The sequence below is a fragment of the Phalacrocorax aristotelis genome, chromosome 2, assembly GCF_949628215.1.
Source record: "Phalacrocorax aristotelis chromosome 2, bGulAri2.1, whole genome shotgun sequence".
In the NCBI taxonomy this organism is placed as follows: Eukaryota; Metazoa; Chordata; class Aves; order Suliformes; family Phalacrocoracidae; genus Phalacrocorax; species Phalacrocorax aristotelis.
In genome coordinates this window covers 7,935,876-7,963,761 of record NC_134277.1, presented here as the reverse complement: position 1 = coordinate 7,963,761, position 27,886 = coordinate 7,935,876, and the positions used below count along the sequence as shown (strand labels likewise).

Here is a 27,886-nt window from a genome sequence, read left to right as displayed (position 1 = left end):
CAAAGTTTTAGTTTGCTAACCACTTAATTGCTTACCCAGTTCTAAGTAGGAGGGTTTTAGAGCCACAAAATAATCTTCCTGTGAATTGAAAGTAATTGATCATTTTGTCTGTTCTGCAGGTGTGTTTGGTGCAGACACTGTGGAGCAACTTCTCCAGGTTTAAGATGTGAATGGCAAAATAATTACACACAGTGTGCTCCCTGTGCAAGTCTGTCCACCTGCCCAATCTGCTATCGCACTTACAGGGATGAAGAGCTTATAATCCAGTGTAGACAATGTGATCGGTAAGGATTTCTGATATTTTACAGGTTTTTTCCTGTTTTGATTTTTTCCCCCTAATGTAGAAGTGTAAAGATGAAGGGAATGGTCTTGTGGTAAAGAGCACTAGATTGAGCCTCAGAAGTCTCTTATTAGTTCATTCCTAGTTGTACCACAGACTTAATTATACGACTCTGGGCAAATTAATTAATCACTCTGTGCCTCATTTTCCCCCTAATTTACCTCGCAAGACTATTGTTGTGAGGCAAAATCTAGATTACATTGTATAAAGCAAGTAGTTAAAATGATTGCAATATAGGGAGAGAATTATGGTGCTAAGCCATATTTGCTTCCGGGACATTGTTTTATAAAGATTTCCTTCCTGTGAAGGGAACTAGGTAATCTGATACGTTATATTCAGTATTTAACACACACCACTGTAGGGGAATGCTATATGCAGAGAACCTGATCCATCATGACTCCCTAAAAGAATTTAAACAAGTATTTCACATTTACTTGGACCGTATACTGATATTTGGGTCTCCTAAAACACCACATACTTCCTTTAAATTGTATTTTTTCCCCCACTTAATTTCTAGATGGATGCATGCAATCTGTCAGAACTTAAACACAGAGGAGGAAGTGGAAAACATAGCTGATATGGGTTTTGACTGTACCATTTGTAGGCCATACATACCACCAACCAACGGTAAGAAGACAATTGAAACCAATGGCAGGGTTGCACACTGCAATAATTGTGTTTGGGAATGTGTTACAGTTCTTTTCTCTCGTGGAGATTTGGCTCGTGGTAGAAGTAAGATTTTTCATGTTTATTTTAATGGCCCTTCTGGAAGTGTCCTCAGCTCTTTCGCACCCTCTAGTGATTGGCTGCAAGGCCAAAGAAAACCTAGCAGAGGGAATTCTGCATAGATTTATTGAAGATAATTTGGGTAAATGACTAAAAGGATTTGGTATTGAAAGGGGAAAAAGCATCTTATTTTGTCAAGTGGAAGGAAGAAGAACAGCTCAGTTCTCTGAAGTTCTTAACTTCAGAAGAATCTGAAGATCAGTTCTGAGCAGAAAAACCTTCTGTATTTCAGCACATTGAGGCTGTCTGAAGCAGCAGTAGCTGTAACAGCAGTCTGGATGAGCATTTTTCCCCTCCTCCTTCATGCTTTATTAATGCTACTTCCTCAGGCCTCCCAGTATTTAAGACCAGTGTTTCCCTCCCTAGCTGCAGTCTTTACAAGAATTTGCCCTACTTCCCTGCTTGGGAGTCGCTACTTTCTTTTTAAAATGTCTAGTTTTTTCTGATGAACTTTGCTTTCTCCATACGTTATCCGTGAATATATATACCAACTTCCTGATTAGTCTGTATTGCATAGTACTACAGCAGTGGTACTTCAGGAGCTGAGGTTGCAGCATCTGGTTCTGTGGGATGGTACCGGCTAATGTTCTTGTGAGTGGCCTGTCAGCAATTAGATTGGCCTATAACATGATTTATGGTCTTGCTACAAGGGTGGTATCCCAGGTCTGTTTTTTCTGCATGTCAGCTTACAAAGTTTCTGGTTCAGTCTGCTTCTTTTAACAGAGCATTGACACCTATACCTAGAGGAATAGCATGTTAAAGTGTTCACATTAACCCTTTCTTTGGGTATCATGAAAGTATGGTAGGAGGAGGGTACAAGAACTAAGCAAATGTTTCAAGAAAAATTCATATCAACCAAGATGATGTCAGTAAGGTTGGCTTTCCTGATCAAGACTGAAGATATCATTAGGCATGTGTTGAGAGGTCTGCCAAGAAAAGTTCAATAGAGCATCTAATGTCCCTTTACGCTGCCATGTCCTCGTTACAGCGTGGCAGTAATTGTAACTTACTGAGGTGACCTTGGAGGTTTATATACTCCTTTGTCAATTATACATGGTTATGGAACACTTCCAAGTATCCCGCTTTTATCACTATTAGAAGTAAGAATGATTTATGCTTACGTATCTCTACAAGTCATTACATGTTTGAGATCTGCTTTCACAAATTCAGAAAGAAAGAGTTTTTGTAAGTGGGAGAAACAAGAAATTTGCAGATATAACACAGATTTTTGTTTATTTTGATCATAAGCTTTGGGCACTTAAAACAAAAAGGTCCAAGTAAGAAATACTGCCTCTTCATTTCTCTTTCAAGCTTGCAGAGCTACCTCTTAGAGATAATTAAAGCCCATAATATGCGAGACGGAACAACTTCACAAGATGGTATCAGAGATGTTTTACTTCCAGGCGTAAGCTGGCCCGAGTTAGTCCTTCCTGCACACCTTCATGAAGTTGTGTTGTTTGGGTCTGTGTTATGAGGAGTAGGAACTGGTCCTGCAAGACTTGTCAGGGAGTTCCCAAACTTTCTTTGCAAGCTTTTTTTTTTTTTTTTGCCTTTTTTTAATGACAAGTTTCTCTTATTCTTTCATGTTTTGACTCAGTATATATAATACCTCTTTAACGTGTATATTTAGAGTTGCATGTCTGAATGTGTCATTTGATGCATGTTCATAGAAATACTTGCATGTACTTTTATATGAAAAGTTTCAGTTCATTAATTCTCCTACAACTTCTTTGAAAATTTTCTATAATTTTTGTTTCAAGGTGAGAACAATTAGCGTTTGAGAAACTTAGAGAAACAAATGTTAGTTAACAGTAGAAAGCTTCTTAAAATGTACCATATTGTGGGATTCTTATTGCCATGGCTCTTGCTCTTTCCATTTGATGTATCACAGATGCGTTGTAAGTATTACTATTATAAGCTTTTAAACTACTTTCTTTTTAGAATAAGCAAGAGCCCCCAACCTAGTAAATTACCAATACATTGCAGGTTTACTCTTGGTAGAGTAAATACTTCTAGCGTGTAGGTATTGAGGAAAAGCTTCCATTTTTCTGGCTTCAGAAAATGGAAACTTACATTTGTAAGAGCTGTTTCCTTTATCATCTTCAGAACATCAATCAGATGTGTATCTAATAACCTTACAAAGTCATCTTCTTCAGGAATCAGAAATAAAAGATAAGTTCTTTTTTCTTCTTGAACATACATAATTATCAAAAGCCAGAATGGGCTAAGATTTGCTCCAAAGTAGTATACCACCAACCTTCATTACTCGATTCTTTTGAAATAATCATCCCTGATCAGTGTTTCATCACGTTCCTTTTAGCGTAGTCTCAAGTTACAACATATGTCCCCCAGCGTATTACTGTGCCTTGTAGAAATTTTTTTCTGATTTAGATTGGTTAACTATTATAATGATTGGGTACTAGCCACTGCTCTAGGCAGCAGCAGCTTTTCCTCTGTGCTGTAATTCCTGCACGTTCAGGAGAGGTGTGTGCATCTCTCATTTGCATTCACTCCTAGACAAGTAATTCTCGAACATCTACCCATCACTTCTATCTTTCTGTTGTTTGCCTTTGTATGTCATGTGCCCCAACTGCAGACTTCATCCCTTCCTCACTTACTCCCATCCTCTCTCCATCCACATACTCCAGCTTCCTCCTCCCTTAGTGCTGTTTTTCTTTCTCTGCAGGAGGCAAAGGGACCAGCTCTGCCTGGTTTTCTTTAGCTAGTTGCAGCTGATCTGCTAACAGTTTCTGGTAGCTGCCCGTGTGCGTGTGCCTCCTGTGGCTCAAGAAAGTGTACCCGCAGAGGCAGTGGGCAATTCGTATCACTTACTAATTCAGAGATGCTCGATACTTGCCAGTGATACACATGTTATGCCTGGGAGCCTCTTTTGCACAATATTTGTGAAACTGAGTTAAATTTTTCTTCGTTCTGAAACTTAGTTCTATGTACTTTACAAATACAGGATACAAAAGCAACGTAATATTCTATGTTAAAAAACTATTATTATTTAGCATGTTTATTGTGTTAACACGTTCTTGTTAAGTTACTTACTTACAAAGAAATCCCTGCATCATGCAGTTATGAAGGCATTCAGTAGTGCTCTGTCAGTGTTGTGTTTCTGCATCAACCATTTTGCTCTGTCCCTTATGCTTGATTTAATTTTTTCCTGGAATTGTTCTATTCTATTGCAGCCTTACAAATGGCAGCTCCCTTTCTTTTTGAAACTGTGATTCTTCTCATTGTATTGTATTCTGTGCAATTATTTGTTTTCAACTGAAGCTACTAAATGCTGTATGGTGCTCAGCATCTTTAAACCCTTTTGCAAATAAGCATAATAATTTTGGTTACCCATTTTATTGATTCTAATCCTTAATCTGCACTCTAATTAGCTCCTTTTCTGGAAGTCTGTTTGATACTGTCTTCAAACACTGTTTGTGCAGCTTTTGTGAGTGGGTCTCTGAAGGCTTCACCTCTGTCACTATCAGCTTGTTTATTTGACCATTTCAACTCTATTCAGTCTCCAAAGCTAAAATTGTTCACAGTCTGACCTGGACCAGAAGAACACTCCCTGTTGTTTGACTTCTAAGCAAGGATTTCAAATTCCCAATCACAGCTGTCTCTCTGATTTTTTTTTTACCTTAGATTCCAATTCAATAATTGCTGTCTCTGTCTTAAAACATCTTGTAAATTATAACTGATTAAATGGATAGATGACATCTTACTCCACTTTGAGTATTTCTTACAATCTGCCTTTTTTCTTATGTTTCAGTTCTGTGCTTTTGAGTATCTTCCATCCTGCAGCTTATCCCATATTTTTCTGTTTCTCTTCAGCTCAGTGTCTCTTTCAAAATCTCACTTTCAATTTCTCTTCTTCCTTGTCATTGCCTTCCACTCCTCTCTATCAGTTTTTCAGTAATTCTTGTAGGCTGCTTTCATATAGTAATTGCATGGAGTATTGCTTTTCTGAAGGTTATATACTTTAGTTACACTTTACATAAAACTTCTAAAGGACTACAGTTTTCGAGGACAGACTTTCACTTTCCTTATATTTTTTTATATGCTTAAAAAGCATCCTCTAGATTTCATAGTCACTATTGTATTTGGGAAAGAATTTAAGTGTTGCTTGGAAGCTTTAGTGCTTTCCCTAGTCTTGCCTCCGACTCACATATTGTGTGTGAGATGGTCAGCAGCGGCACACGTGCAGTGGTCTGACATGTCTGAACACTGAACCCCCCACACGTGCTTTGCCTCGGTGGTCTCTTCTTGTGTGGCACATGCAAAGTAAATACTCCAGATGTTTGTCTGAGTCTTAAACTCAGCGTGGATAAGATTTCTAGGCAAAAAATGTGTGGATAAGCTTGAATATATGGTTATGCTAACCATGCCAAACTAACAGGTCTTCTAATTCTAGTTCTCAGTGTTTGTGAGATAGAAGCTTCTACTTTTCACTTCACTTACTCTGTCTACATAATCTCTGTAAAGTCCCTGCTAATATTAAAGGTCTAGTCTGCACATCACAGGTTAGTGAAGTGTGATTATGGTTATTGGAATTAAGGCAGACGAGAGGAGCATTTCTACCCACAAGAGTAGCTTAGTGTTGTAGGACATTTTGATCACTATTTGTTCAGACACACTGTTACAGTGTTTCCCTGAAGTGCATAAGCTGTAGGTTTTAAATAGTTTCTGCTGTTCCATTTATTGATATTCCTATCTTGAATAAGAATTACCGTATCTAACTTCAACAAGTCATGTATCATCTGTTCTTAGATATACCAGCCTTATTTTGTTTCTCATATGTGTTGTATAAGAGACCTGACAGCATAGACACAGCTGGAATCTTGTGTGCAAAGCTGTCGGAGAGTGCCTGCCCCTCCTTGAGGAAATACCCAATTCACAAAGCCCTCCCATTTTTCACGCTTAGGTCAGCAAAACCTGGTCATCATGACTAGTGCAGAGCTTACTTTCCAAACCAGCCGATCCAGTGTATTCATTTGCCCTTTCCAGTAGAAGATCATTTACCATCCCGTTCAGTGCCATTCCAGTGCCATTCTTGGCCCTAGGAAGTTGGAGAACTTCAGCTTGTATCAAGCTTGTTTTGCAGTCACATCTTCTGTGGCGCTGAAAAGCACTTTATTTTAAAGGTGCTAGTGAATGTTGCCAACAGTATAAATTAGGGAGTTTAACAGAACTGTTTGAAGGAAAATTAATTGATAGTTTCAGTTTAAATCAAGTCACCATTTTAAAAAGTTGAAATTATTTTCCTTATATTTTTCAGTGCCTTCTTTGGACTGTTGTGATTCATCAGTTGGAGCTCAGATTATTTCAAAATCAAAAGAACTAGGTAAAGAATGTAAATGCTTAATGTTTGATCATTTAGCATATTTTAAGGGTATATTTTTACATGAGACAAAAATTCCTTTTTCTGTCATTTTATAACACACAGCATTAACTATCCTTCAGTTACCGCAGCATGCTTTTCATTATTTTTTCCTCATTCTCTCTTCTTCTCTTTTGCCTGCCATATCTGCACTATAATAATTACTTTAAATTATGCTTTGATCCTACAGACTTAGTTGCTTGCCTTAATATTAGCAGTGATAACACAGTCGGGTTGAGTCAAGCATGTACGTAGATGTTTACAGGCTCGAGCTGTAGGAGGACACAACTTTTCTGTATTTGTCTGGTTTGTGCTAGGAATTTATAATCTTGACAAGCCCACTCACAAGCACCTTTTAATAACAATAGTACCTAGAAGCTTCCACCATGTTAGGACAGCTTCCATCATGTCACAATTTTTTTCCATTTGATACCACATAAATGTAGTTCTGAGAGAAGGTTCTCCCTTCAAATATTCGATCTGAAAAAGAATATGCAATTTTTTCTTTTAAAGCAGACACACTTTTGTATTCAATTTAAGAAAACAGTCATCTGGGAAGAATTGTGTTCAGAACCAGCTGTGTTTGAGGTGTAAGATGTTACATAAGAAAATATTTTTCATTAAAGGGAACAAAGGTTCTGATGTTTATATATTTTCAAAAACTGTGTTATCAAATCATTTAATTGGCTCCAAAGAGCAGAAGCATCATTGCAGCCTCTTCATTATTTGGTAATTCCCTGAAAGTTCCCAAACCTCCACTTGCAGGGCCCCAGCACAGGTGACAGCACCCTTCTACACGGGGAATTAAGGAATGTTAGAGTTTATTGGTAGACTCAATTTTCATGTAACAACTTGAGGAAGAAGCAGTATTGCAGCTCTGGGGAGACATGGGTTCTACACACAATTTCCAGTTTGAACTTGGGCAGCTCACTCGATATAAATTGGTTTTTGTCCGCATGTAAAATAGGGCTAATAACTTGCCTGAGTTAGCAGGAGTTCTGGGAGGCTTAAGGTCATTAATAAGATGAAGGTACAGTGCTGAGGGCTGGATGAGGGCCTTGGCTCATAAGCAACAGGGACCCAAAGTAAGACTTGCACAGTTTTCTGTGAGTGCCAGGGATATAGAAATACCCTGCAAGGCACCGGTTTCCATAATCAAATAATTCTTTCTTGTGAGTCCTTGATATAAGTTGTTTTGTAGCAATATAACGGATTGCTGCTGGATTTGAAATCAGACTCTAAATTATAAAGCTGTAACTGTAATGGGTAAGACAGTATCGGATATCTCTATTTATACCAATTTCCTCACTCATGAATCAGCTCCATACATGTGGATTATTAACTCTTAAAGTGCTATTCCTAAAAATCTGAGACTTGTAAATTAAAGAGCTTTATATTGCTGTTATGATTCATTTAACTTTTATAGACCCACCGAAGACATACACCCAGGATGGAGTCTGCTTGACAGAATCCGGCATGTCTCAGTTACAGAGCCTAACTGTTACAGTACCGAGAAGAAAACGGACGAAACCAAAGCTTAAACTGAAGATTATAAATCAAAACAGTGTGGCTGTGCTTCAGACACCCCCAGATGCCCAGTCAGAACACTCAAGAGATGGGGAGATGGATGACAGTAGAGGTAGCAGTCTACTTTTGGCATGTCTTGTGTCTTGGAGTGTTGCAGTACATGTGTGTACTGCAGATATCCCTGGGAGTTTTTGTCATAATAATACTCATATGTTTGGTACAGAATGCTTTATGGAAATTACTTGGCCAGTAGTCATGGCGCATGGTCGTCCGTTTCAGGGATTTTTCTTGTTGTTCGGTTTATGGGTCATCCATCCTATAGGAAACTCACCTTTCTAAGGCTGGCAACCGTGGAAATACAAGTTGCCTTTTAGTCTAATCCTGGGGTTACCTGTGGGAAGTATTGTGCACTGACTGAGTACAAGTGCATTTGAGGCTCTCAAATTTAGTGCAAACGCTGTTTGAAAGTGGTAACGTTGGCTCAGCAAAGCAATGCCTTGATCACTGTAAAGCTGGTATTTAAAACAAAGGGGAAAGTGGAGTAAAAAGCTCTTCACTGAGAGAATTTCTTTTTTCTGAAAGAAATAAGGTGGGCTGACCTGAGTGTCCAAGGGAAAAAACACTTGCCTTGTATTTCCCTAGGGAAAATGAATATTTTGTTTGTCCTCATCTCCAAAGTAGAATTTAAGACAGAATTTGAGTTTGGAAGTGAATTCTGGGTGTTGCTCTGGTGCAAATAGATGGCACGGTATATAGAGTCCTAGCGAAGGATTTCAAGGTCCAGGATGGGGTGTCTGTGTAGTGTGGAGGGAGGGGAAGATTTAACAGTGGTTTTGTGGCCTCCAAGGCTGATGAGAGATGAAGGATCTGGTTTAACGCTTGCCTACCCAAACACATTCCTGTCTATGGGGATGACATTTCAATGGCAGAAGCCCTTGGGAGAGCTCCTTCCACTGCAAGTCTAGACATGGAGCAAAGATCCACATGTCCCAGGGCCACCAGTACTTGTCTCATCTGCTTTCCTGACAGCTGAGCAAGCACAGCAGCCCCAGCCAGAGGAGACCGAAGGTGGGAGATGAGGGTGGGAAAAGTGTGTGGGCACAGGCAGCCCCACTCTTCAAACCCCTGCTCTTCTACACTAGAAACAGGAGCCGGCATGGTGCAGTACGGTTCTCCTGTCCTCTTTGCCATGGCCTGGATGTATGTCCCGATAAGTGTTAATCCCTGGCCTGGGGAAAGGCTTACTTAAATGGCAGGTGTGAAAGTCATCCCATTAGCCATGCAGGTGTCTGTTAGGAGAGGAGCATAGGCACCCCACCTCACCACAATCTAAAGTGCTTTCTGTTTATGCAACATTGCCTTGTTGTTAATCAGATTAAATGTCATAAGAAGCTTTTTTTAGATACAGAGAGTGTACTTGAGATAACTGGGTAGTTTAACCATCGGTGCAGTTCCAGTGTTAACTTGTTGATATTAAGTATTGTCCCGTTGTTTGATTAGCACATTCTTAACATCTGCTGTTGACTGGAAGTGTGGGGTTATTTTGTAATAGCTTCCCTTTATTTGTTTATAACCTTTAAAACAGTTCACTAGTAGTTTTTCTTTCATTTCCATCAGTATTCGCGGGGTTTGATGCATTATCCTAGCATTACACTGACTCTTAAATTTCATCTCATACTTTCATGTAGTCCATCAAGTGGGTTATTTAAAGCAAAAAGGCTTTTGATTTTGGTTTGAAGGCATCAAGATAGAGAATTAACCACTTCCTTTGTTGTTCGTTTTCAGTGGTTAATCATCTTTACTTTTCTGAACACGTGCCTGTTTTCTGTATAACTTTGCGTGACTTTGTTATCTGCATGTTGGTTTTTATAGGTATCCCTCTTCAACTAGATAACAAGATATATAAATGTAATAGCTGAGTATGAAAGGGAGAGCCAAAGCTTCCACAGACTTTAACTTCAGTTCTGATCACCTTTCGTTGCCTTTTTGAGAGTTAGAGCACATTCGTATTTGCGACAGTAACAGCACAGCATGTACGTGGTAGATTGGCTGGATTTCCTGGAAGCTCTACATGTGCTCTGTAGAGTGGATCAGTGCCTGTTACCCAAATGTCTGAAATTTTTGTATGAGCATCAGGATGAATAAAGCTGTGCCACGGCTTTGATTGGAACAACATAGTGTAGTTCCAGGCAAACAGGAATAACCCTTACTTTGACTCAAAAGTTCCAGGCAGGAGAAAGAGGCTGTATCTGAGAAAACTGAGCTTATGGTAATTTTGTTACCATCTCATCTGTAGGCTTTCATCAGGTTCGGCATTTCATCAGGTATTCCACATGTTAAAGTCCACTTGAAAGTTCAGCTTGCTTTGTAGAGCTGTGCCTCGTAAGTAAATGGGAAGGACCACTGTGGGGTTTAGCACACGGCAGGACACGTTAGCACTGGAGCAGGATTCTCTTCTGCCAGAAGTGGATGCGTTGCAGAGCGGGCTCACCCATGCTCTTAAGGGGAGGAGGGAATTGGCTGTGGTGGTCAGTGGGGACTGCCTTTGCCAAGCCACCGGCTTTGTTGGTAGGACTCAGAAAAGTCTTCATCAGTGGGAAAGTGTGGTCCATGACCCACCTTGTGGAAGAGCAAGGGTTGTAGTTCCACCACAGCAGAAGTAGTACGAAAGAGTCCAGCTCTGTCTAACAGAATTTCTCCCTCTTAAACTGTACATGGTTTCAGACAGTACAGAATTACTCACCTAAATCCAAAGCAGGGAATCGGATTTCCAATATCTTTTCAGAGGCGAGAGTGTATTTAACATGCTTCAAAAGCTTTACAATAAGATGAAGATGTTAGGTCAGTATTATATTGACATTTTGGGGATATCGGAAACAGAATTAACTCAGTCTCTCTTCAACACCAAAGGCTTTTTAATGCCATCACGCTCTACATCTGTTTCTACCCTGCTTTCCCACAGAATATAAACTCAAAATTACAGTCTTCATCTTCAAGACTGAGTAATTCCTTTGGGCTGAATTTTCTACTCTATAAGTCAAACTCCTCTGCATAGATAAGTCTGTTTTCAGCCAGTCACACAGCTTCAAGTCTCCAAACTAAGAGTCATTATGCATTACCTTCCAAGAACAGGCTGCAGTTTTTCAGTCTGTCTTCTCAATAAAATAAAAGCCTTACCAAACAAAACTTAGGAGGACAGCATACAAAATGAAGTGTGTCTTGCGTGTTAAATTATCCATATTCCTTGATGTCGGCTAGACATTGCTCAGACACTTAGAATATGCGATAGCATAGGCTTCTGAAAGGGGCGCCAAAAATTTCTCAGATTAATGTGTAGTAACTGTAGTATTTATTCTCCAGTTTTGTGTACACGTCATCTCACAGGAAATGTATGTATATACTAGGTCTTTGTGTCTAGATAGGGTGAGTTTTCCAAAAGTGTTTAGAGAGTATTAGTATCTCTCACCCTTTTAAAAAAATCTGTAATTCTCAATCAATTTCTCAGCCAAATGTAGAAATTTTAGAAAAAGATCTTCTTTCCCTTTTCTAGTTAAAGTTACTATTGCCTCTTCTCTGCAGAAGGTGATCTTATGGACTGTGATGGAAAATCAGATTCCAGCCCAGAACGGGAAGCTGTGGATGATGATACCAAAGTGGCAGAAGGAGCTGATGGGATTAAAAAAAGGAAGCGAAAACCATATAGACCTGGTAGGATACAATAATTTATATGATTGTGTGTTCCTTGTTTGTTTTAACACTTTTTTCCTCTATAAATTTTAAAAAATCAGAAAATAGTATGGAATTCTCAAGTATTCTACTGCTAATTGTTGACTTTAGATTTTTTTTTTCCCCCTATTCTGTTTAAAATAATTTTTAGTCCTCTTATCAAAATACACTTCCAAATGTTGCTGCTCAGCAGTACACCTGTTCTTAGTATGCTATCAGTTATTGGTTAGTCATTCAAATATATACCTCATATGGATTCTTAACTTGATAGGAAAATATGCTGTATTTACATAATTGATGAAGGCTACTTTTTGTGTGTGTGTGTATATACATACATACACACACAGATATCTGACAGATAACTTCTTGCAGGTATCATATTTTCTGAAATACTTGATAAGATTAATTTACTAAATATTTGCAGGTGATTTCTGACAGTGAGGTTTAATGAATTCTGTTATTGGATTAATTAATTTATTTTAATTTATTAGTGCAGTCAACTCATAATTATCTTGACTGTAGGATAACTGTGTGTCCTGGGTGCAGAAACACTTGAGCTGTCTCCAGGTAGGAAAAGCTAGAGGTACCTAAGTGACTCTGTAGGAAGTAGCTCTGATTCGTTAGGCTAAAACTGAACCCAAGGTCATAAGCTCTGCTGAGACACCGCCAGGCTTTTTGGAGAGCCCCAGTATCACATACCTTGGTATGTCTCAGAATCTTCGTTAACGTATTGGTTTTGTGTTTCAATATGCAGCCTCGCGCTACTGTGGATAAGAAGTTGATTGTAGTCTGCAGTCACAAATACTGTTTTTGCCAGCCGCACCCATCCTGCTGGCTGTGACGGGCCATATCCTCTGACTATGAAGACAGTAGGGGAGGAGAACACAGGCAGTGAAGGAAGGAGAGGAAGCAGGAGTTTCTCTTGCTTCTCTTTCAGTAGCTAAACAGATCTTTACCGCCTGTTACGCTCCCCATATCATTTTCTGCACTGCTGAGTAAGAGCCCTGTCTCAGCAGGGCATGCCCGTGTGTATATTGCCTTCCATCATGGGCCCGCCCTGGGAGATCATGGTACACACCCACATCACTTCACAGAGATATTCTTTTTCTCTGCAAGTAATGTACCTCACAAAGCCATTTATTTTCACTGCTGGGTCCTCAAGAAGAGAGAGTTTCGTTTGCTCAGAGAGGTTTTGGATCATGAGTTGAGCAGCCATCTATTAGTTTCCTGCAGCCAACAATTTCCCTGAAACAAACCTGAATCTGATGCATGTACATACAAACACACCCCAACTGTAAAGGATCAGGAGCGCTGCAGTCAATCCCTAGAGAAGGATTCTGGAGTTTCAGGCAGTATGATATTGATTGATTATCTTTTTATTTTGTGATATGTCCTTCTCTAGTACTGTCATTTGGAGTGCTGCGCTTTCTCAAGCAATTTCTAGAGGGTTTTTTGTGGTCCTTTAAGGTTCTATAATAAGTTTCATTTGGTAGATCAACTTCTAATTCTAGCAATTCATCAACTTGCCAAGGGAGGGGAAAACCAACATCTGAAAGTTGCCAGGTTTGGTGATTTGAACTTCTTGTGGGTGTTTTACAGTCCTAAAATTCTGATCTTATTCATAATTACATTTAGACCCACCAAGACATTAAAATTCAGAAATGTTTCATAAAACTCTGACTGCAAACTCCTCAAGTATTTCAGATTCATTCTTAGACCTCTACAGTTGCAGTAGGCACCTTTACCTGCAGAATAATCTTGGCTCTCATTCTTACTATGAGACATAGTTTTAATGAATATACTGAATTTTTGCTTCCTTGTTAGGTATTGGTGGATTTATGGTGCGTCAGAGAAGTCGTACGGGGCAGGGGAAGACTAAAAGATCTCTCTCCAGGAAAGATTCTTCTGGATCAGTTTCTGAGCAGTTGCCTGGCAGAGATGAAAGTAAGTGCAGAAACTGGTTTTTAAATTTTTGTTTATGCTTAATGCAATAAAAATAATGCAACTCATCAACATAAAATTATTTCCAGAAATGTGCTACAAAGGAAGAGGTTTTTTGTGTTTGTCGTGATGGCTTTATTAATCCAACTGAAAATACTCATTCCTATGTACTAATGATTTCAGCAGAGCCCATGATTTACAAAGAAACTAAAACAATGAATTGCAGGCTATTGTGGGAGATAAATAGTGAGGATTATAAGGACTGCTGTATTGTGTCAGAGCTCTGTTTAGCCTAGCTTTGGCCAGCAGAAGACACAAAGTGTAAGAAATTAGGCAGGTTTAGAGCAATCCTTTCTCATACACCACCTTCCAGAGGTAGTCCTGACTCAAGAGGTGACTTCTGGACCATCAGTTTTAATGTTCGCCAGTGCTCCACGTTCCACAAATGTGTCGGATGTTTTTATGTATCTGTGCATGCTCTGGAAAACCCTATTAGTGAGTTCAACGGTATAGTATTGTTGCATGAAGAAAGAATTCCTTGTTATTTTAAGCTGGATATCTGGGAGTTTCATAAGCTACTCTTTTGTTTTATATTATGAAAGAGTATATTAAAAAATCATTCCATATTGATTTGTAATACAGAAAGATTTTCTAGATGTGTGTCTCATTCCCCCATCAGTTGCCTTTTCTAGGGCTGAAGAATCCTACTCTGTTCCATCTCTCATAGCAAAGCCATTTTAATGCCTCTGTAGTACTCAGTAGATTGGGCACCTAACAAGAAGTCAGATTTTGTTTATGGGCTTTGTCCTCTTGCTTGCTATGTGTGATTAGACTAAATTATTTCATCCATCTGGATTTGTTCACACTATCTAATCTAGAAAATATTGAGGTATCATTAAGGCGAAATGTGGAATATGTTTAGTTCAGAGCCTGTTTCCTATAAAGTCAGTAAAAGGAGGCAGCTGCTTCTAAGGGTTGGCTGATATCATCTCAATTAGAAGACTCTGGCTTTTGATTTCTCTTATTATTCTCTCCTGTCTGTTTAGCTATTGTGTTTTTAACCTTTCTAAAGCTAGATCGGTCTCTTGCTATATCCTGTACAACACGGTGGAGACCTACTCTTCACTACAGCTTCCAGGCAGTATTGAAAACTAATAGTTAAATGTTGTCCTTGCTTGCGTTTGTAGAACTACTTTATGAAGCTGACAAATGTTTCTTTTATCAGTGCAACCCAGTATTCTAGCTAGGTCCCCTATTCAGATACAGTGCTTGCTTCCTCTTTAATAGTAACATGATAGCTATGTTTTTCTGCTTTGTAAATATTACTTCAGTGTAGTATGCTACATTGTTTCAGGTAGTGCTGAAAATTTTGCTTTAAAGTTTCTCATTTCTTTAGAGATCTGCTCCTTTAAGTTAAAAAAAAAGTCTAAAAAGTTAATTCCCCATTCTGGGTAACAGTACAATGCATATTGTTAAAAAGCAGTATTCTTAAACAAGCATTCTTCAGTTAAAAGTTTGAGCTTCTTTTTGTCTGCTCAGGCACAATTGCTTGTTAAGAAAAAAAAACTCAGAAAAGTCTTTGTATGTTTTAAATCATCATAGCTTTCTGAGAGCCTACTTCTCTGCTGCCAGTACTCATCAGCCTTACCAAGTTTTTTGCTACTCTCTTCATGTTCCACCCCTTTTCTCTGTAAAAGCTCACTCTAAACAATGCAGAGGTCACAGTGTTGGTGAGCCTTAACTCGCTATCCTCTGATCGTGGTACAAGAGATCACTACAGTACAAAGCCGAGCTGATTTTACTACCACAATAATATAGTTTCTTAAATAACTTCCCAGGGTCGTTAACTTCATGTAATGAGCTTTGGCAAGGCAGAAGTAGCAGGAATTAAAAAGTTCTGCTTTTACCTGCGGTGTTTCCCCTGGTCTGTTAAAATGAAATACTGAATGATTGATGAGCACTGTGTGCTTTTGTGTTTATTAGAAAAAAACAGTGCCACTTTGGAATATGATAGCTGAATAAATGTGCAATCTTTCTTGAAGGGCTGCTTTATAGATTTCTTTTTCTAGCTTGTGCATTATTTGTACAACAGTCTTTGCTCAGATTTGAATAAAAAAAGTTTTATTACTTTTAATTTGAGGAAAAATAGGGTATAAAATGAAAGGTGGTTAATGTGTAACTCAACATTCAGTGGAATTGTCTTTCAAATATCTAGTTGAATGGCACCTATAATTTCTCTCAAATTACCAAATCCTTAGGTGGTTTGGAGATACGAAAGTTAAAGGTCTTTCTTGAGCCAGTGGAGGTACAAGGTAGCGATGTGACTAGTATGACATATGGTATTTCTTACTGCCAGAAACCAGATGATCAGGTGGCAGTTCACAGCTGGCTAGATAAAAGCCACCTTTAGAATACGTCTAGAGTGATATTCAATAAACCCATGCACCCAGATAGGTAGCCAGATGTGTGAGGTATGCTTCCACTGTGCCTTTAGAGCAAGATACAGAGTATTTATTTATTTGTGCCTGAATGTTACTTTCTAGGTTGGACAGAACAGCTGCCAGACACTCCAGTTGAGGAATCTACCCCAGCTTCTGAAAGTACTGAGAAAATAAAAAAGCGTTACAGAAAAAAGAAAAATAAACTTGAAGAAACCTTTCCTGCCTACTTGCAGGTAAAGCTATCGGTATCCTTCTTGAGTAAATACATTTACAAACCTAATCTTTATGTCCCTTGATTCATAGTTCATTTAAACCATTAATGTTTCTTTTCAGATTCCCATTTTATCATTCAAATGAAATATAAAGAACATTCAGAAAGCTGTATATTGTGTTAAATCTCCATTCCTCTGGTGTTATGCTCAATGTATGGATCTCTGCTTGTTCTGAGAGGGGGAAGAGGGGGGGAAAGAAGCCTTTCTCTTCTCTCTGAACTGACACATGATTTTTTCAGCATTCAACTCTGTAGGATGTTTTAGCCTGATCATGCCCTTTCCTCCAGATACTGATTTTTCTTTTCAGAAGATTGTAGAATATGATTTGATAGGAGAAACTTGTTTTCCTACAGTTTTGTGGTTTTATATGCCCTGCATCTCTCTACCTTGATGGTTTCATTATATAATGAATAAATGATGTTTCATTATATAATGAATAAAAGCTGGCTTGAAAATTTTATAGGTTGTTGTCAAATTACTCAGAACTCAGTGCTTAGGTGACTGATAGCTGTTATATAACATTTTAAAAGACTAATGTAAGTTAAACAGCTTTAGGTGTTTTGTTACTGCAGTTCAACGTTAGGATGATTTTGTGAGAAGTGAAAAGCAGTGTATGGTCACTCTACATTTTGGACCACAGTGCGCTTGCATGTTTTTCATAAACTTCTTGGGTGGCTTTGATCAAGTTGCTCCACAGGATTCCCCTTCTTCAGCTGTCCTTTTTGTGTGAGGAGAAATATTATAAATACTGGAAGACTTGTGATATCTAATAACATGGTATGGGTACACAGTCTGTGCCATATATATATATATATAAAGACTATTTTTTTCTATATAATTTAAGGTGTGAATTTAATCATATTAATAATGTAGCTACCTCAGGTGAGTTGTACCCACTGTACCCACACCTCATAGCCTGGAAGAGATACTGCCATACTGGAAGGCATGTGAGACTGAGACTATATTTTTTAATGTTTCTAGTGATCATTGGCTTTTAATTATAACTTTGCCATTTACCCAACTTTTTCAATAGATAGAGTATTCTTCCCACCTTGAATCATTTTCTCTTCTTTGCAGGAAGCTTTCTTTGGGAAGGACCTCCTAGATACCAGTAGACAAAACAAGATGAGCCTAGATAATTTACCTGAAGAATCACTTCCACTCTCATGTAAAACAAATCTGACCACCAATTTCCTGGATCCTTCATCCGACCCCCTTCTTAGCTCAACCTCCACCCCAGCTCAGCCAAAACTGGGACCTCAAGGTATACAAAGCTAAAGTTAGTGATAATTCAAGTAGTTTGATATTGTCATTGCAACTGGGGCTTTTCCACTCTCTTTTCCACTTTTGTCACAGTGTTTATCTGATGTACTTTTCAACATTCTGTATATTAACTGTCCTTGTGAGGTTAAGTTACATTGATAATCAGTGATATTCAGCTCCAGGGCTTCACCTTTTTCAGAAAGAGCAGTGGATGGCACAACAATTGGCACTTGATGCAAGTCTGAAACTCCTTGACTGTAACATCCATGTCTATAAAATCCATGAAAATTAATTCTGTGTAAGAAGAAGCATACAGAACCATTACAGAAGATGACAAAAATAATCTAATTAAAAGATATTTTTAGTAGTCTAATGGATATTAGTTGGATGAATATCATCCAACTTTTATTTAATGTTTTAGATTATTTTAGGTTGCCAGTCTCCTTGGAATTTTTGGTTCACCATGTCCTTTCTGAACATGAGTGCCATTTCCAGGTACAGTTTGTAGCCCCTAGGCAATCTTTTGCTTTTGCTATTGCAAAACCTTACGGAAATTACTGCTGAGAGTTTTGCAAATTAGCCAGAGGATTGTAAAGTGCTGCTGAAAGGGCAGCTTCACACAAAGGAGCAATTAAAAGCGAAAACCTTACCATCCCCTCCAAATGATTTTTCTGTGTCTTGTAGTGTGTGCTCTTAGCTAGAGGTGTCTTACCGTTCTGAATATTTAAACTGTTACTATTTCTTGTGTATATTAGTTAATTTGTGGCTTGTGTTTCAGCTCGTCCTCACAAATTTTTCCATCTAAAAATGTTTAGTGTCAACACATTGATATGGTTTCCTGTGACCGGAGTCATTTGAAGAGAGGTTGCTTATTTGTGATTGATTGTTACTCAGTGAAAAGCAAAAGGCTACATTATAATTAAACATTGATTGTTATACAGTTGAAATTGTGAGTAATAGAGAATGCAGAAGTTAACTTCCCCTGAAGGGGAAACAGCTGCAAGTGGAGTGATTCAAGGTCTGTATTTCATTGGTTCCAACACTACAAGAATATATGCTCATGTAGACTTTTTTTCACCCCAGCACTCTTGTGAAGCATCAGAGGTCTTTTCTGGCCTACCCAACTGCAAGATTAAAGTCATTAATGTGCAGTTATTATGGTAGTATATGGTTTTAGAAATTCATGAACTTGATGTTAATTTAATGTTCTATTTTTCCAAAGTTTGAAAGGAATTTAAAAAAACCCTGTTCCTTATGACTAAACGAAGTTGTAAAAATTTGTAATTTCTTCTTCTTCTTGTTCAAAAATAAATCATAACGAGGTGGCTATTAATAAATCACTAGCAAAGGGTTTAGTGGATAACCTACTGTCTTTCCCATTTTATAGACGAGAAGCTCAAAGGACAGTGCTTTCTGGCCATAGGAATGTTCTCAATAATTGTCTCTCAATTGTTCAGATTTCCGGCCAAAATTGTGTCCAGACGGAGCTGTTTGTTGTAGTTGGAGCCCCAGTGGGTGAAGTCATCTGCCAGTATTGATCAGTTCCAGTGCAATTCTTCTTAACTCTTTCACTATGACTTTGTGGGAGACAGTTATTTCTCCAACAGCATCCACATGTGCGAGAGAGCCAGATGCATTCTGAGTGATGGAGACCCTGGTAGACTGGCTAACTCATGAGCTAGCGACAGTCACCTCTTCCCTTCTGGCTGGTATTGCAGGAGCTGGATGCGAGCACAGTGTCTGAGAGCACCTGTGATATTTTAATTGTTTCGATACAGATCTGGCTTTGGAGCAGGAGCATGAACTGCTTTATTTGCTGCATGGGGAGGCTGTATCACCGTATTGTTTACCAACTGTGTTTCTTCTACGTGGCACTTTTCCTACAGTGCCATTTCTCACAAGGATTGCTGACTCCTGTGGGGAGCTCTTGCTTAACTGGATCGGTTTTTTCCACAAGAAAGAATTTCTTCTCTTGGAAACTCTACTTGTTGAATCCCAGGGTTAAGGGTTAGATATATTTGTTCATCTTCCAGATAGCTCTCAAGGATCTAAAAAGGAAGTTACTCTAGCTGCTTCGCTTTTCCACATGTGCATTGGGCTGCCAGGGAGTTGAACAGTGATGTGTTCAATCTGCTCGTGAACTGACAGTGCATTTCAGTGACATGTTCTGTGACTATTTATTCTTAGAGCTTGGTTAAGGGTAGCTGAAGCTTTTGCTAGACAAGATTGCAGTAGTGATGGGGATTGGCAGAGCCAGCCAGAAGGGGTTTTTTGGAGTCCTTTGTTTACTATTAATTTCTAGTAACTGTGCCTGAAGTGAGCTTTAGGCTCCCAGTCCTGATTTCTGTCTGGCAGAGAGGTTGCAGTTTTTGTTTTCAGTTACAAAGCTTTAGTTTTGTAGTTTCAGCTACAAAACTTTAGTTTCCTGTGGTGTTATAACATGGGTGGCATGCTACGCAGTGTATTCTGCATGGGACCAACCCTTAAAATAATTTCCAAGACAGTGCTAGAGCAGAGTGTGAAGGGTTACTCACTGGGAACACAGAGCACCAGATCTCCAGGGTCTCGTTGGTTGTTCATGCGTAAAGTTGAAGGTTGTGATTGGGATCTGTTGTGTCCTGAGTGGTCTGAGGACTGTATGCGTGTCTCTTGAGTTTCTTGACCTGGGTGTCTCTGATGAGAAAAGCCACTTGGTGAGGTGTGTTCTGCGAAGGCTCTGGCAATAGGGTCTTTCCTTTGATTTGAAATAGCTTAAATTCAGTGTATTTCTTCTAGGGATCCTGAAAAAGTAATCTCTTTCAGTAGGGTCTCCAGAGAATACTAAATAAATTCTTCCTATACAAAAGGAGGGGAGTCATCTGAATCTCTGTGCAACTGACTCAAATGCTGCTGGTACCTTTTATAACTAGATATGTTATTGCATGAAAAAACATCTTAGGGTGGCTGCAGCCTTGGGAGAGATGTTTTTATCCTTTTAGCACTTCATAAATAAATAAAAGTAAATGCATTGGCTGAATCAGGACCACAAGATAGCAGTAGAACTGTGCTCTGTTAGAGATCTAGCACTACAAGCAAATTATTTTCCATTTTGCTTTGTCTTAGTTTTCATCTCCATTCTGAAAGAGTCAAATTAATGAGCAGCATTGAGCTATTTGTTTGGCAGCAGATGTCAACCAGCTATTGATTCTGATCTGAAGCAGCTGACTAAAGTGATTTAGTTGTTTCCAAGATAATATTTAGCACACATGGAATTAAAATGAGGAAAAAATAGAAGAAAAATGTAAAAATATGCTTTAGCTTAAATGAGACCTGTGATCTTATATGAGCTTATATAAGACCTATGGATCATAGTGTCTAGCCCTCTGCTATCACTAACATTCAGCCTTTTTATAGACTTCACAAGCTCCATTTTGAAAGCAGGTAGCTTTTTTTTCCAACCTACTAATCTCATTGGAAGGCCACTATGGAATCTGATTGCCTTAATACTTAGGAGCCCTCTAATCTGAAGCCTGAATTGATTCACAGCCAGTTTGTAGCTATGGGTGGTAAACTATTCAGTTATATCGTTCCACCTGAGCTCTTTCTAGCTACTTATTCAATATATTTATATTCAAATTAGAATATGAATTCTTAGGGGCTGTTCCGAAACACATTACTAAGGGCTGTGGAGGAAAACACCATACCATAAAATACTACAGAAGAATTAAAGGGTGTTAATACAGTCTTGGTGCTTCCTTCATAAGGGCTTTTATCTCTCTGATAATTACCTGCCTTCAAGTAGGAATTCAGGAAGGTTAAAGAACAACTAAAGTCAGTCCTTTGCCTACCAGCCACCTGAAGTCATTAATACCACCTTGCAGTGCCTGCTGTTAGTTAGCTACTTAAATAATTGGTATTAGACCAAATTGCTGAAAGGAAACCAAGTATCTCAAAAAAAACCCAAACCAACCAAACAAAAAAAACCCAAAACAAAACCCACCAACCTAAACCAGCCAAACAAAAAAAAAAAAACAAAAAAACCCACCCCAAAACCATAAAACCAACCCAAAACCGAACAACTAGGTTCTGTTTACACCTTATATTTCATAGTACTTTTTATCAGGTACACAAAATAACTACAGCCACAAAGTGATGTGGTTCTGAGGTACTTCTTAATACTTCTCCTGATATCAGTAGGAGCTGAATTCTTTATGTACTTGTAAATGGGCTGGTCTGCACTGGCACATTGATACACCTAGTTGAGTGATGCTGAAAACATGATTTAATTAGGATGGTATCATCTTGTCTGCATTAGAAAAGAGAAAAATTAAGAATAAAAATAGTAAAATGAGGAAGAATAATTTTCATTTTGACCTTCAGTAATGGTAGAAGGGAAAAGGGTTGTCTCTGAAAAGCAGCAGAAGGAACATTCAAATCACTGTAGAATTTAGCAGCTTGGAAAGTAGCCTTATTATATAAGTAAATCCTTGGCACCAGGCCTCTGAATTAAACTAGAAATACTTTCCCGGGGCAGTTGGGTTGTAACAGTGGGAGAAAGATAACCCATATATCTGTGAAATATGTTTGCTCTTTGACTTTCTGGTCCCTCTTCAACCTGCCCATATTTGTTTTCCACATTGTACATTGTATGATTCATATTAATCCCTTTTCTCTGTTTAATTATACGTGTGTTTGTATATTTTACCATCTCTTCATGACTCTTTGGTCTTGCAAGGATTGCTCGTGTAGTCATGATAGTCTGCAGTTTTTCTGAAAAATATTTTTCTCAACTTTTGTTTATTTGTCAAACAGTTTTCTTCAAAAGTTGCACATCTGTAATAGTCCTAAAAACTAGTTAATAAAACCAGATGGACCATCGGGAGTCATTTCTGTCTAATGAATTGGATGTCAAGATGATAATCATAGCCAGAATTTATTATTTAATATTAAATAATGTAGTGCTAGCACCAGGCCAGTTTTTCCTAGACAACAATCAAACATGACAAATTTACCTGTGGCTGCTCTCACTTCTTCGGGATTTCTTCTGGTCTTAAAAATAGCATCTCCAATTTCCACTTACTAATGCTGCTTACTCTTACGTTTCACTTCCCTATCAAGGTGTAGTAACTGGTTGCTCCGTAGTCTTAAGAAAAATAGTGGTGGTAAGAGAAGTAACTGATCGATTTCTTAGCTTTTCCTTTTTTTTTTTTCTTTTTTTTTTTTTTTTTTAAATATTCCCTGTTGATTTGCTGTGAGCTGTGTCCTTTATAAAACCTGTTTGTTGACTTTGAAACTCATAGGCCTTTGTGTCTCAGAGGTTGCAAGTTCTCACTAGATCTTGGGATTTTTTCCCCTAAAACCATCCAGTCTTTCTTCCACATGACTGATTACTTTATCCCTTTTACTGTATTGAAGAAAACACTAAACAATGTAAGCATGTGAAGGTGACTACAGTACTGGCTGGGAGGGGATGCTAGTCAGCAGTCTCTCACCCCAGAGTGACTTGCAGTACATAACACACTATAGAAAGCCCTTATAGCCTGGTAAATCTGTGTTTGAGTTTATAGCTCAAGCTATAGTACATCATCAGAGTCCTACACAAATGCTACGACTGGTTGATTTTATTTATTGTGTCTTATACAGGTAGCACCGACGATCCTTTAGCCGATCTTTCTGAGGTCTTAAATACTGATGATGATATACTTGGAATACTTTCTGATGATTTGGTAAAGTCTGGAGATCATTCGGGTATGTATCTTTATAAGGTCTCTCTGGTATTTGTTTTCTTTTTTTCCTCTTTATTATAGATGAATTTGTTGTATCTATAGGTTACAGTCTAGGTGATTTCAGATGCAATTTTCATACCTTAAGAATACCTTGGTTTGAGATGATTTTGTTGTCTTCTACTGAAAAAAAAAAATCCCCAACCTGTTCAACATTTTGTTTTACTTGGCTCTTTGCTTTGCTGCTTAAGAGAAAATAAAATGTAGCTGCCGTTGTCTATCATACCTGCGTAGCTTTTTTCAGCATGCAGCTTTTTCTTTACTTTTTTTGTTTTCGTGTTATAATCATCCATTTTATCTGGTTTGGGTCCTGTAGGTCTTGATTTATGCACTTTCCAGGTTGAGAACTCACCCTCCCCATTTGGTAAGAAACTAAACAATGGATGATCCGTGGTTAGAAGTAGTCATCTCTCCTAGTGGTTTTAGCTGAAAGAACTGCATGTGTAGAAACTAGTACTCCTTAACTCTGTCACTAATTCGTGCTTTCATTTTCCACTCTTTCTGTGGTGTTTGAGTCTAACACAACCTATAAACTCTGCACTCCACATTTAAGAGTACTGCATAAAGTTTTGCTTACAGCTTTTAAAAGCCTTCTTGAGTTGTTGTGTTTCATGATAGAAAACCATGCATTTTCTTGCTGTCACTGTCAATTTTAATATTACTTCTAGTAGTAGTGTGTAGTTTTTGTCGTAGTGGTATCTTTTGTAAATTAAAAGCATTTTAACAATGTGTATATATTAAAGCATGAATAAAGCAGTCAGCATCAAATCTTTTTGTTTCCACTGGATGATGATTCATCACTTTTTGTAAAACACAGGCTGATAAGAAGTAGAATGGCACTTTTCATAATTTTAAATTTGTTTTTATTTGGTATCTAATACAGAAATGTATTTAAATACTGAAGTGTACGGTTCTTTTTTTTCAAAGATCGATCTTGTTTGAGAGATTTATTGACTTGCAAAGGATGTTAGGAAATTTATGTAGTAAGTTATGTTTTCTCAGTACCAACAAATCACTTTGTCTGATGTAACCCAGAACATTCAGTAGTTGTTTTTGAAACAGAAACTGCTATAACCTATTTGATATTGACTACACTTCAACGGCACTTCAGTGGATATTTAATGTAATATGAAAAGAGTATTTGGGGTGAACCTTAGGTTATACGAAGAGGATCCATATTAACTACTGGTGTGATTGTTTTTAAAACGTGAGAAATAGTTATAGTGGAACCTATACACTGAAAAGTATATACTTGAAAACATGCTGTACCTAAACTCAGTAGTCTTATTTCAACAAAAGTCCCCCATTCTTCCAGTTGCGTTCTAGTCAATTAGCATTCCTCAAACAATTCAGTAATCTGGAAGGAAATAGTGGGCAGGTTTTTTACTTTTTCTAATGAATGCCTTATTTTGCCTTCCCTTTCAAATCTTAGGAAGTCTTGGTTTAGTTGATAGCTCAGCTCTAGGAGAAAAAAATTATTCTCTTTATTCTGTACTAATAAATTTTACTATTTATGTCTAACTTAATATTCTTTCTTCCTTCAGCTGGATTGGATATTGGTCCCATCTCTGATGATCCTTCTTCTCTGCCTCAGCCAAATGTCAACCAGAGTTCACGGCCATTGAGTGAAGAACAGTTGGATGGAATCCTGAGTCCAGAACTAGACAAAATGGTCACAGATGGTAATTTTTTTGTCCTTGGTCTTCTAGAAAACTTGAGAAAAAAAAGACAAGATATCTTCTTAAGTTACTCTCTGTGTATTGTAACATACCCATTTGGACTTGGTTGCAGAATAAATTCTATTGCATCTTTTGATGGTTACTCATTCTGTGTTGTCTTTACTTTGTCCAGGTGCTATTCTTGGCAAATTGTACAAAATCCCAGGTATGTACTCTCAGCTTTGTTTGTCTTTTATAAAATATAGTTTATAAACAATGACAGCCAACTCATGCACAGTGTTTTTGCAGAGCTAGGAGGAAAGGATGTTGAAGATCTGTTCACAGCTGTATTAAGTCCAGCCACCACGCAGCCAGCTCCTTTGCCACAGCCTCCTCTGCCATCACAACTTATGTCTTTGCACAGTCAAGGTATGTTCCTTTGTTACTTTTAAAAATAGCAGCCTGGTCAGGGGAGTTCTTTTAAATACTGATGTGAAAGTAGGACATGCCTTACTTTCTGCTATCATTAATTTGTAGAATCTGCCATTGTTAATTTATGAAATATTATTCTACAACGATTCTGAAGGAGGCATGTGATTAACATGCATGTAAATATTGCTAGTAGAAAGGGACAGTTATTTTATATTTTTCTGACATACTGGAACTTCTAGTTCAGCTGACACCCATATTTTTGAAATTTGTCTGTGATAAAGCATGTGTTCTCTGACTTCACTCTTCAATTGCTTTTGAGTAACTCCTCAAGGGTAAGGAGTCTGTAAAAGTGATTTACTGCATCTTAATTTCCTTTAAGAATTCAGTTTAACATGTTAACTAGTCCCATCCAAATAACAGAGAGAAGACAAGGCTAAGCAATTTTGGTTATAATTTATTTTCTTTGTTACTACTAAAATTATCATAAGTTGATACAGCATATTCTTGCTCTTATATTGAAAACAAGGGGCAGATTGATTTTTTTTTTTATTTTGCCAGTAGAGCATATATTTTTTTTTTCATCAGTATGTGTATGACCATTATTAAATGCACTTTTTCATCAGAAATCACTTCTAGTGGATTTTGCCTGAACTCATGTGAAGAGTGCCCGTTCTGTTATCCTGGTGCTACAAAAACTACAATGCAAATTGATTTCACTAGTGAATTAATCATAAGAAGAAAAATGATTGGTTTCTTAGGTGAATTTCTGTAGAAAGGAAAGACTTCAAAAAGTCTTAGAAAGGAGAGAGATTAAGGCAAATAATGAGGTGATTTAAAACAAAAGATAATATAGACATCATTGCCTGTTTGCCAGTTACTTGAGTACTTGGAGATAACTTCAGCATTTGAGCTCTGTAAGATTGTTTAACTTCTCCCTGTGGGAACTGCCACAATTACAAAGTTTTACATTTATAATTTGGTTCAGTTACGGTGTAATGATCCACATGTTTGTGTGAGATAAATGCTTCAGTAATGGGGAAGCTTGCATCAGGTTTCAGGAATTTCGAATAAAATTAATGCTCTCTTCTCATGAAGACATGATCCTGCAGTGCAAACCAGAGGCCTGACGCTCCCTCCTGCTTGTTTGCCAGGTCTTCACCGTTACCTATTTAGCAGCTATGACAAAGCACATTCTCCTAAATTTTAAGTTACTTTCATCCAAGCATGCTTCCTGCATAGTGTATGTAAGCTATAGATGAGAAGACAGTCTCATAAAGCATGAGAGAATGATACAGTGTCGTCCTACAGATGCCTCTCATTCCTGTGCTACTTCTACGCTTTCAAGAAAATACTGGGACAACAGTTACAATTGCACTTAAGTGACAGGGATTCAAAGGCCAGTGTTAATTCTGTGCAGGAACATCTGCAAAGACCATCTGCTGGAATGAATCTGCCTGTGCCGCATTTGCCTAATATTGTAATCAAATAAATAAAATTTTCTGTCTTCATACTGCTAGGCTGGGCGTTTAATTAGAAAATGCTGATGCTCATTTGACTAGATTTATCTGTTTCATTGGTTACAAATTAGGGAGTTAGTAGATAATGAAGCTTACTTCGGTACACTGCTCAGAAGTCTCAGAAGAGGAGATGTTTAATTCAGGTTGGCTAACGATAATTCTGCAAGGACCAAAAGCAACCTTCTCCATGCTTGCTGCTTGGATCTGGGCGTAACAAATATGACAGACCATTAGCCAGTAAGAATATACCTCAGTATAAAGTGCAGTACCATAGCATGGGCTACTACAAACATTTTGGAAATCCGTTTTGAAAAGCCTGATTTTTCAGACAAGAAAAATAATCTGTGCAGGGATGTGATCCAGTAAAAAAGAACCCCTTAAGCTTGTTGGGAAGCAATGTAAACTGACTTAAAATCTCCAAAAATGTAAGGTTGGTACTCTAAAGTTTTAAAGCAGTTAGTTTTTCATTAGATGAAACATCATTGTTTCACTGAAAATTTCAACTTCTACCTTAAAAGTAGTCGTGCTTTAAAACAGTAATTTAAACTTCTTTCCAGGAGAGAATGCGTTTCCAAGAGTGCCCCTTATGAATGGTCTGATTGGCCCTAACCCTCATCTCCCTCATACAGCTCTGACTGCTGGAGGTGGACTTGGCACTTTCTCTCCCATAACACAGCAACCATATACTGATACCAGGTAAGTCAAGATGGCAAATAAAAAATACCCATTGTTTAGCATTTATCACTAAATGCTAAACACACTGGGGTTGGGGGTGTGGTGTTGTTAATACCCTGATATTATTAGTATTTAACTACTTAGCTCTTAACAGCCACTACAGAAA

The 27,886-nt window shown here is 38.1% G+C and overlaps 1 protein-coding gene across 45 annotated transcripts in view; it reads left to right on the top strand.

Annotated features, from left to right (window-relative positions):
- The window catches only part of KMT2C (lysine methyltransferase 2C), a 201,816-nt gene that overhangs the window by 135,611 nt on the left and 38,319 nt on the right, over positions 1-27,886 (top strand). For 23 of the 45 annotated variants that reach the window (XM_075082303.1, XM_075082304.1, XM_075082307.1 and 20 more), the window contains 14 exons: positions 120-284; positions 858-967; positions 6,405-6,470; positions 7,933-8,145; positions 11,613-11,741; positions 13,584-13,703; positions 16,244-16,374; positions 17,491-17,677; positions 23,299-23,403; positions 23,755-23,802; positions 24,983-25,120; positions 25,290-25,322; positions 25,406-25,525; positions 27,603-27,741. In XM_075082303.1, the coding sequence (XP_074938404.1) occupies positions 120-284; positions 858-967; positions 6,405-6,470; positions 7,933-8,145; positions 11,613-11,741; positions 13,584-13,703; positions 16,244-16,374; positions 17,491-17,677; positions 23,299-23,403; positions 23,755-23,802; positions 24,983-25,120; positions 25,290-25,322; positions 25,406-25,525; positions 27,603-27,741 (1,704 nt within the window). The remainder of the gene's footprint in view (positions 1-119; positions 285-857; positions 968-6,404; positions 6,471-7,932; positions 8,146-11,612; positions 11,742-13,583; positions 13,704-16,243; positions 16,375-17,490; positions 17,678-23,298; positions 23,404-23,754; positions 23,803-24,982; positions 25,121-25,289; positions 25,323-25,405; positions 25,526-27,602; positions 27,742-27,886) is intronic. The other 22 variants (XM_075082310.1, XM_075082302.1, XM_075082317.1 and 19 more) reach the window with 8 other exon arrangements.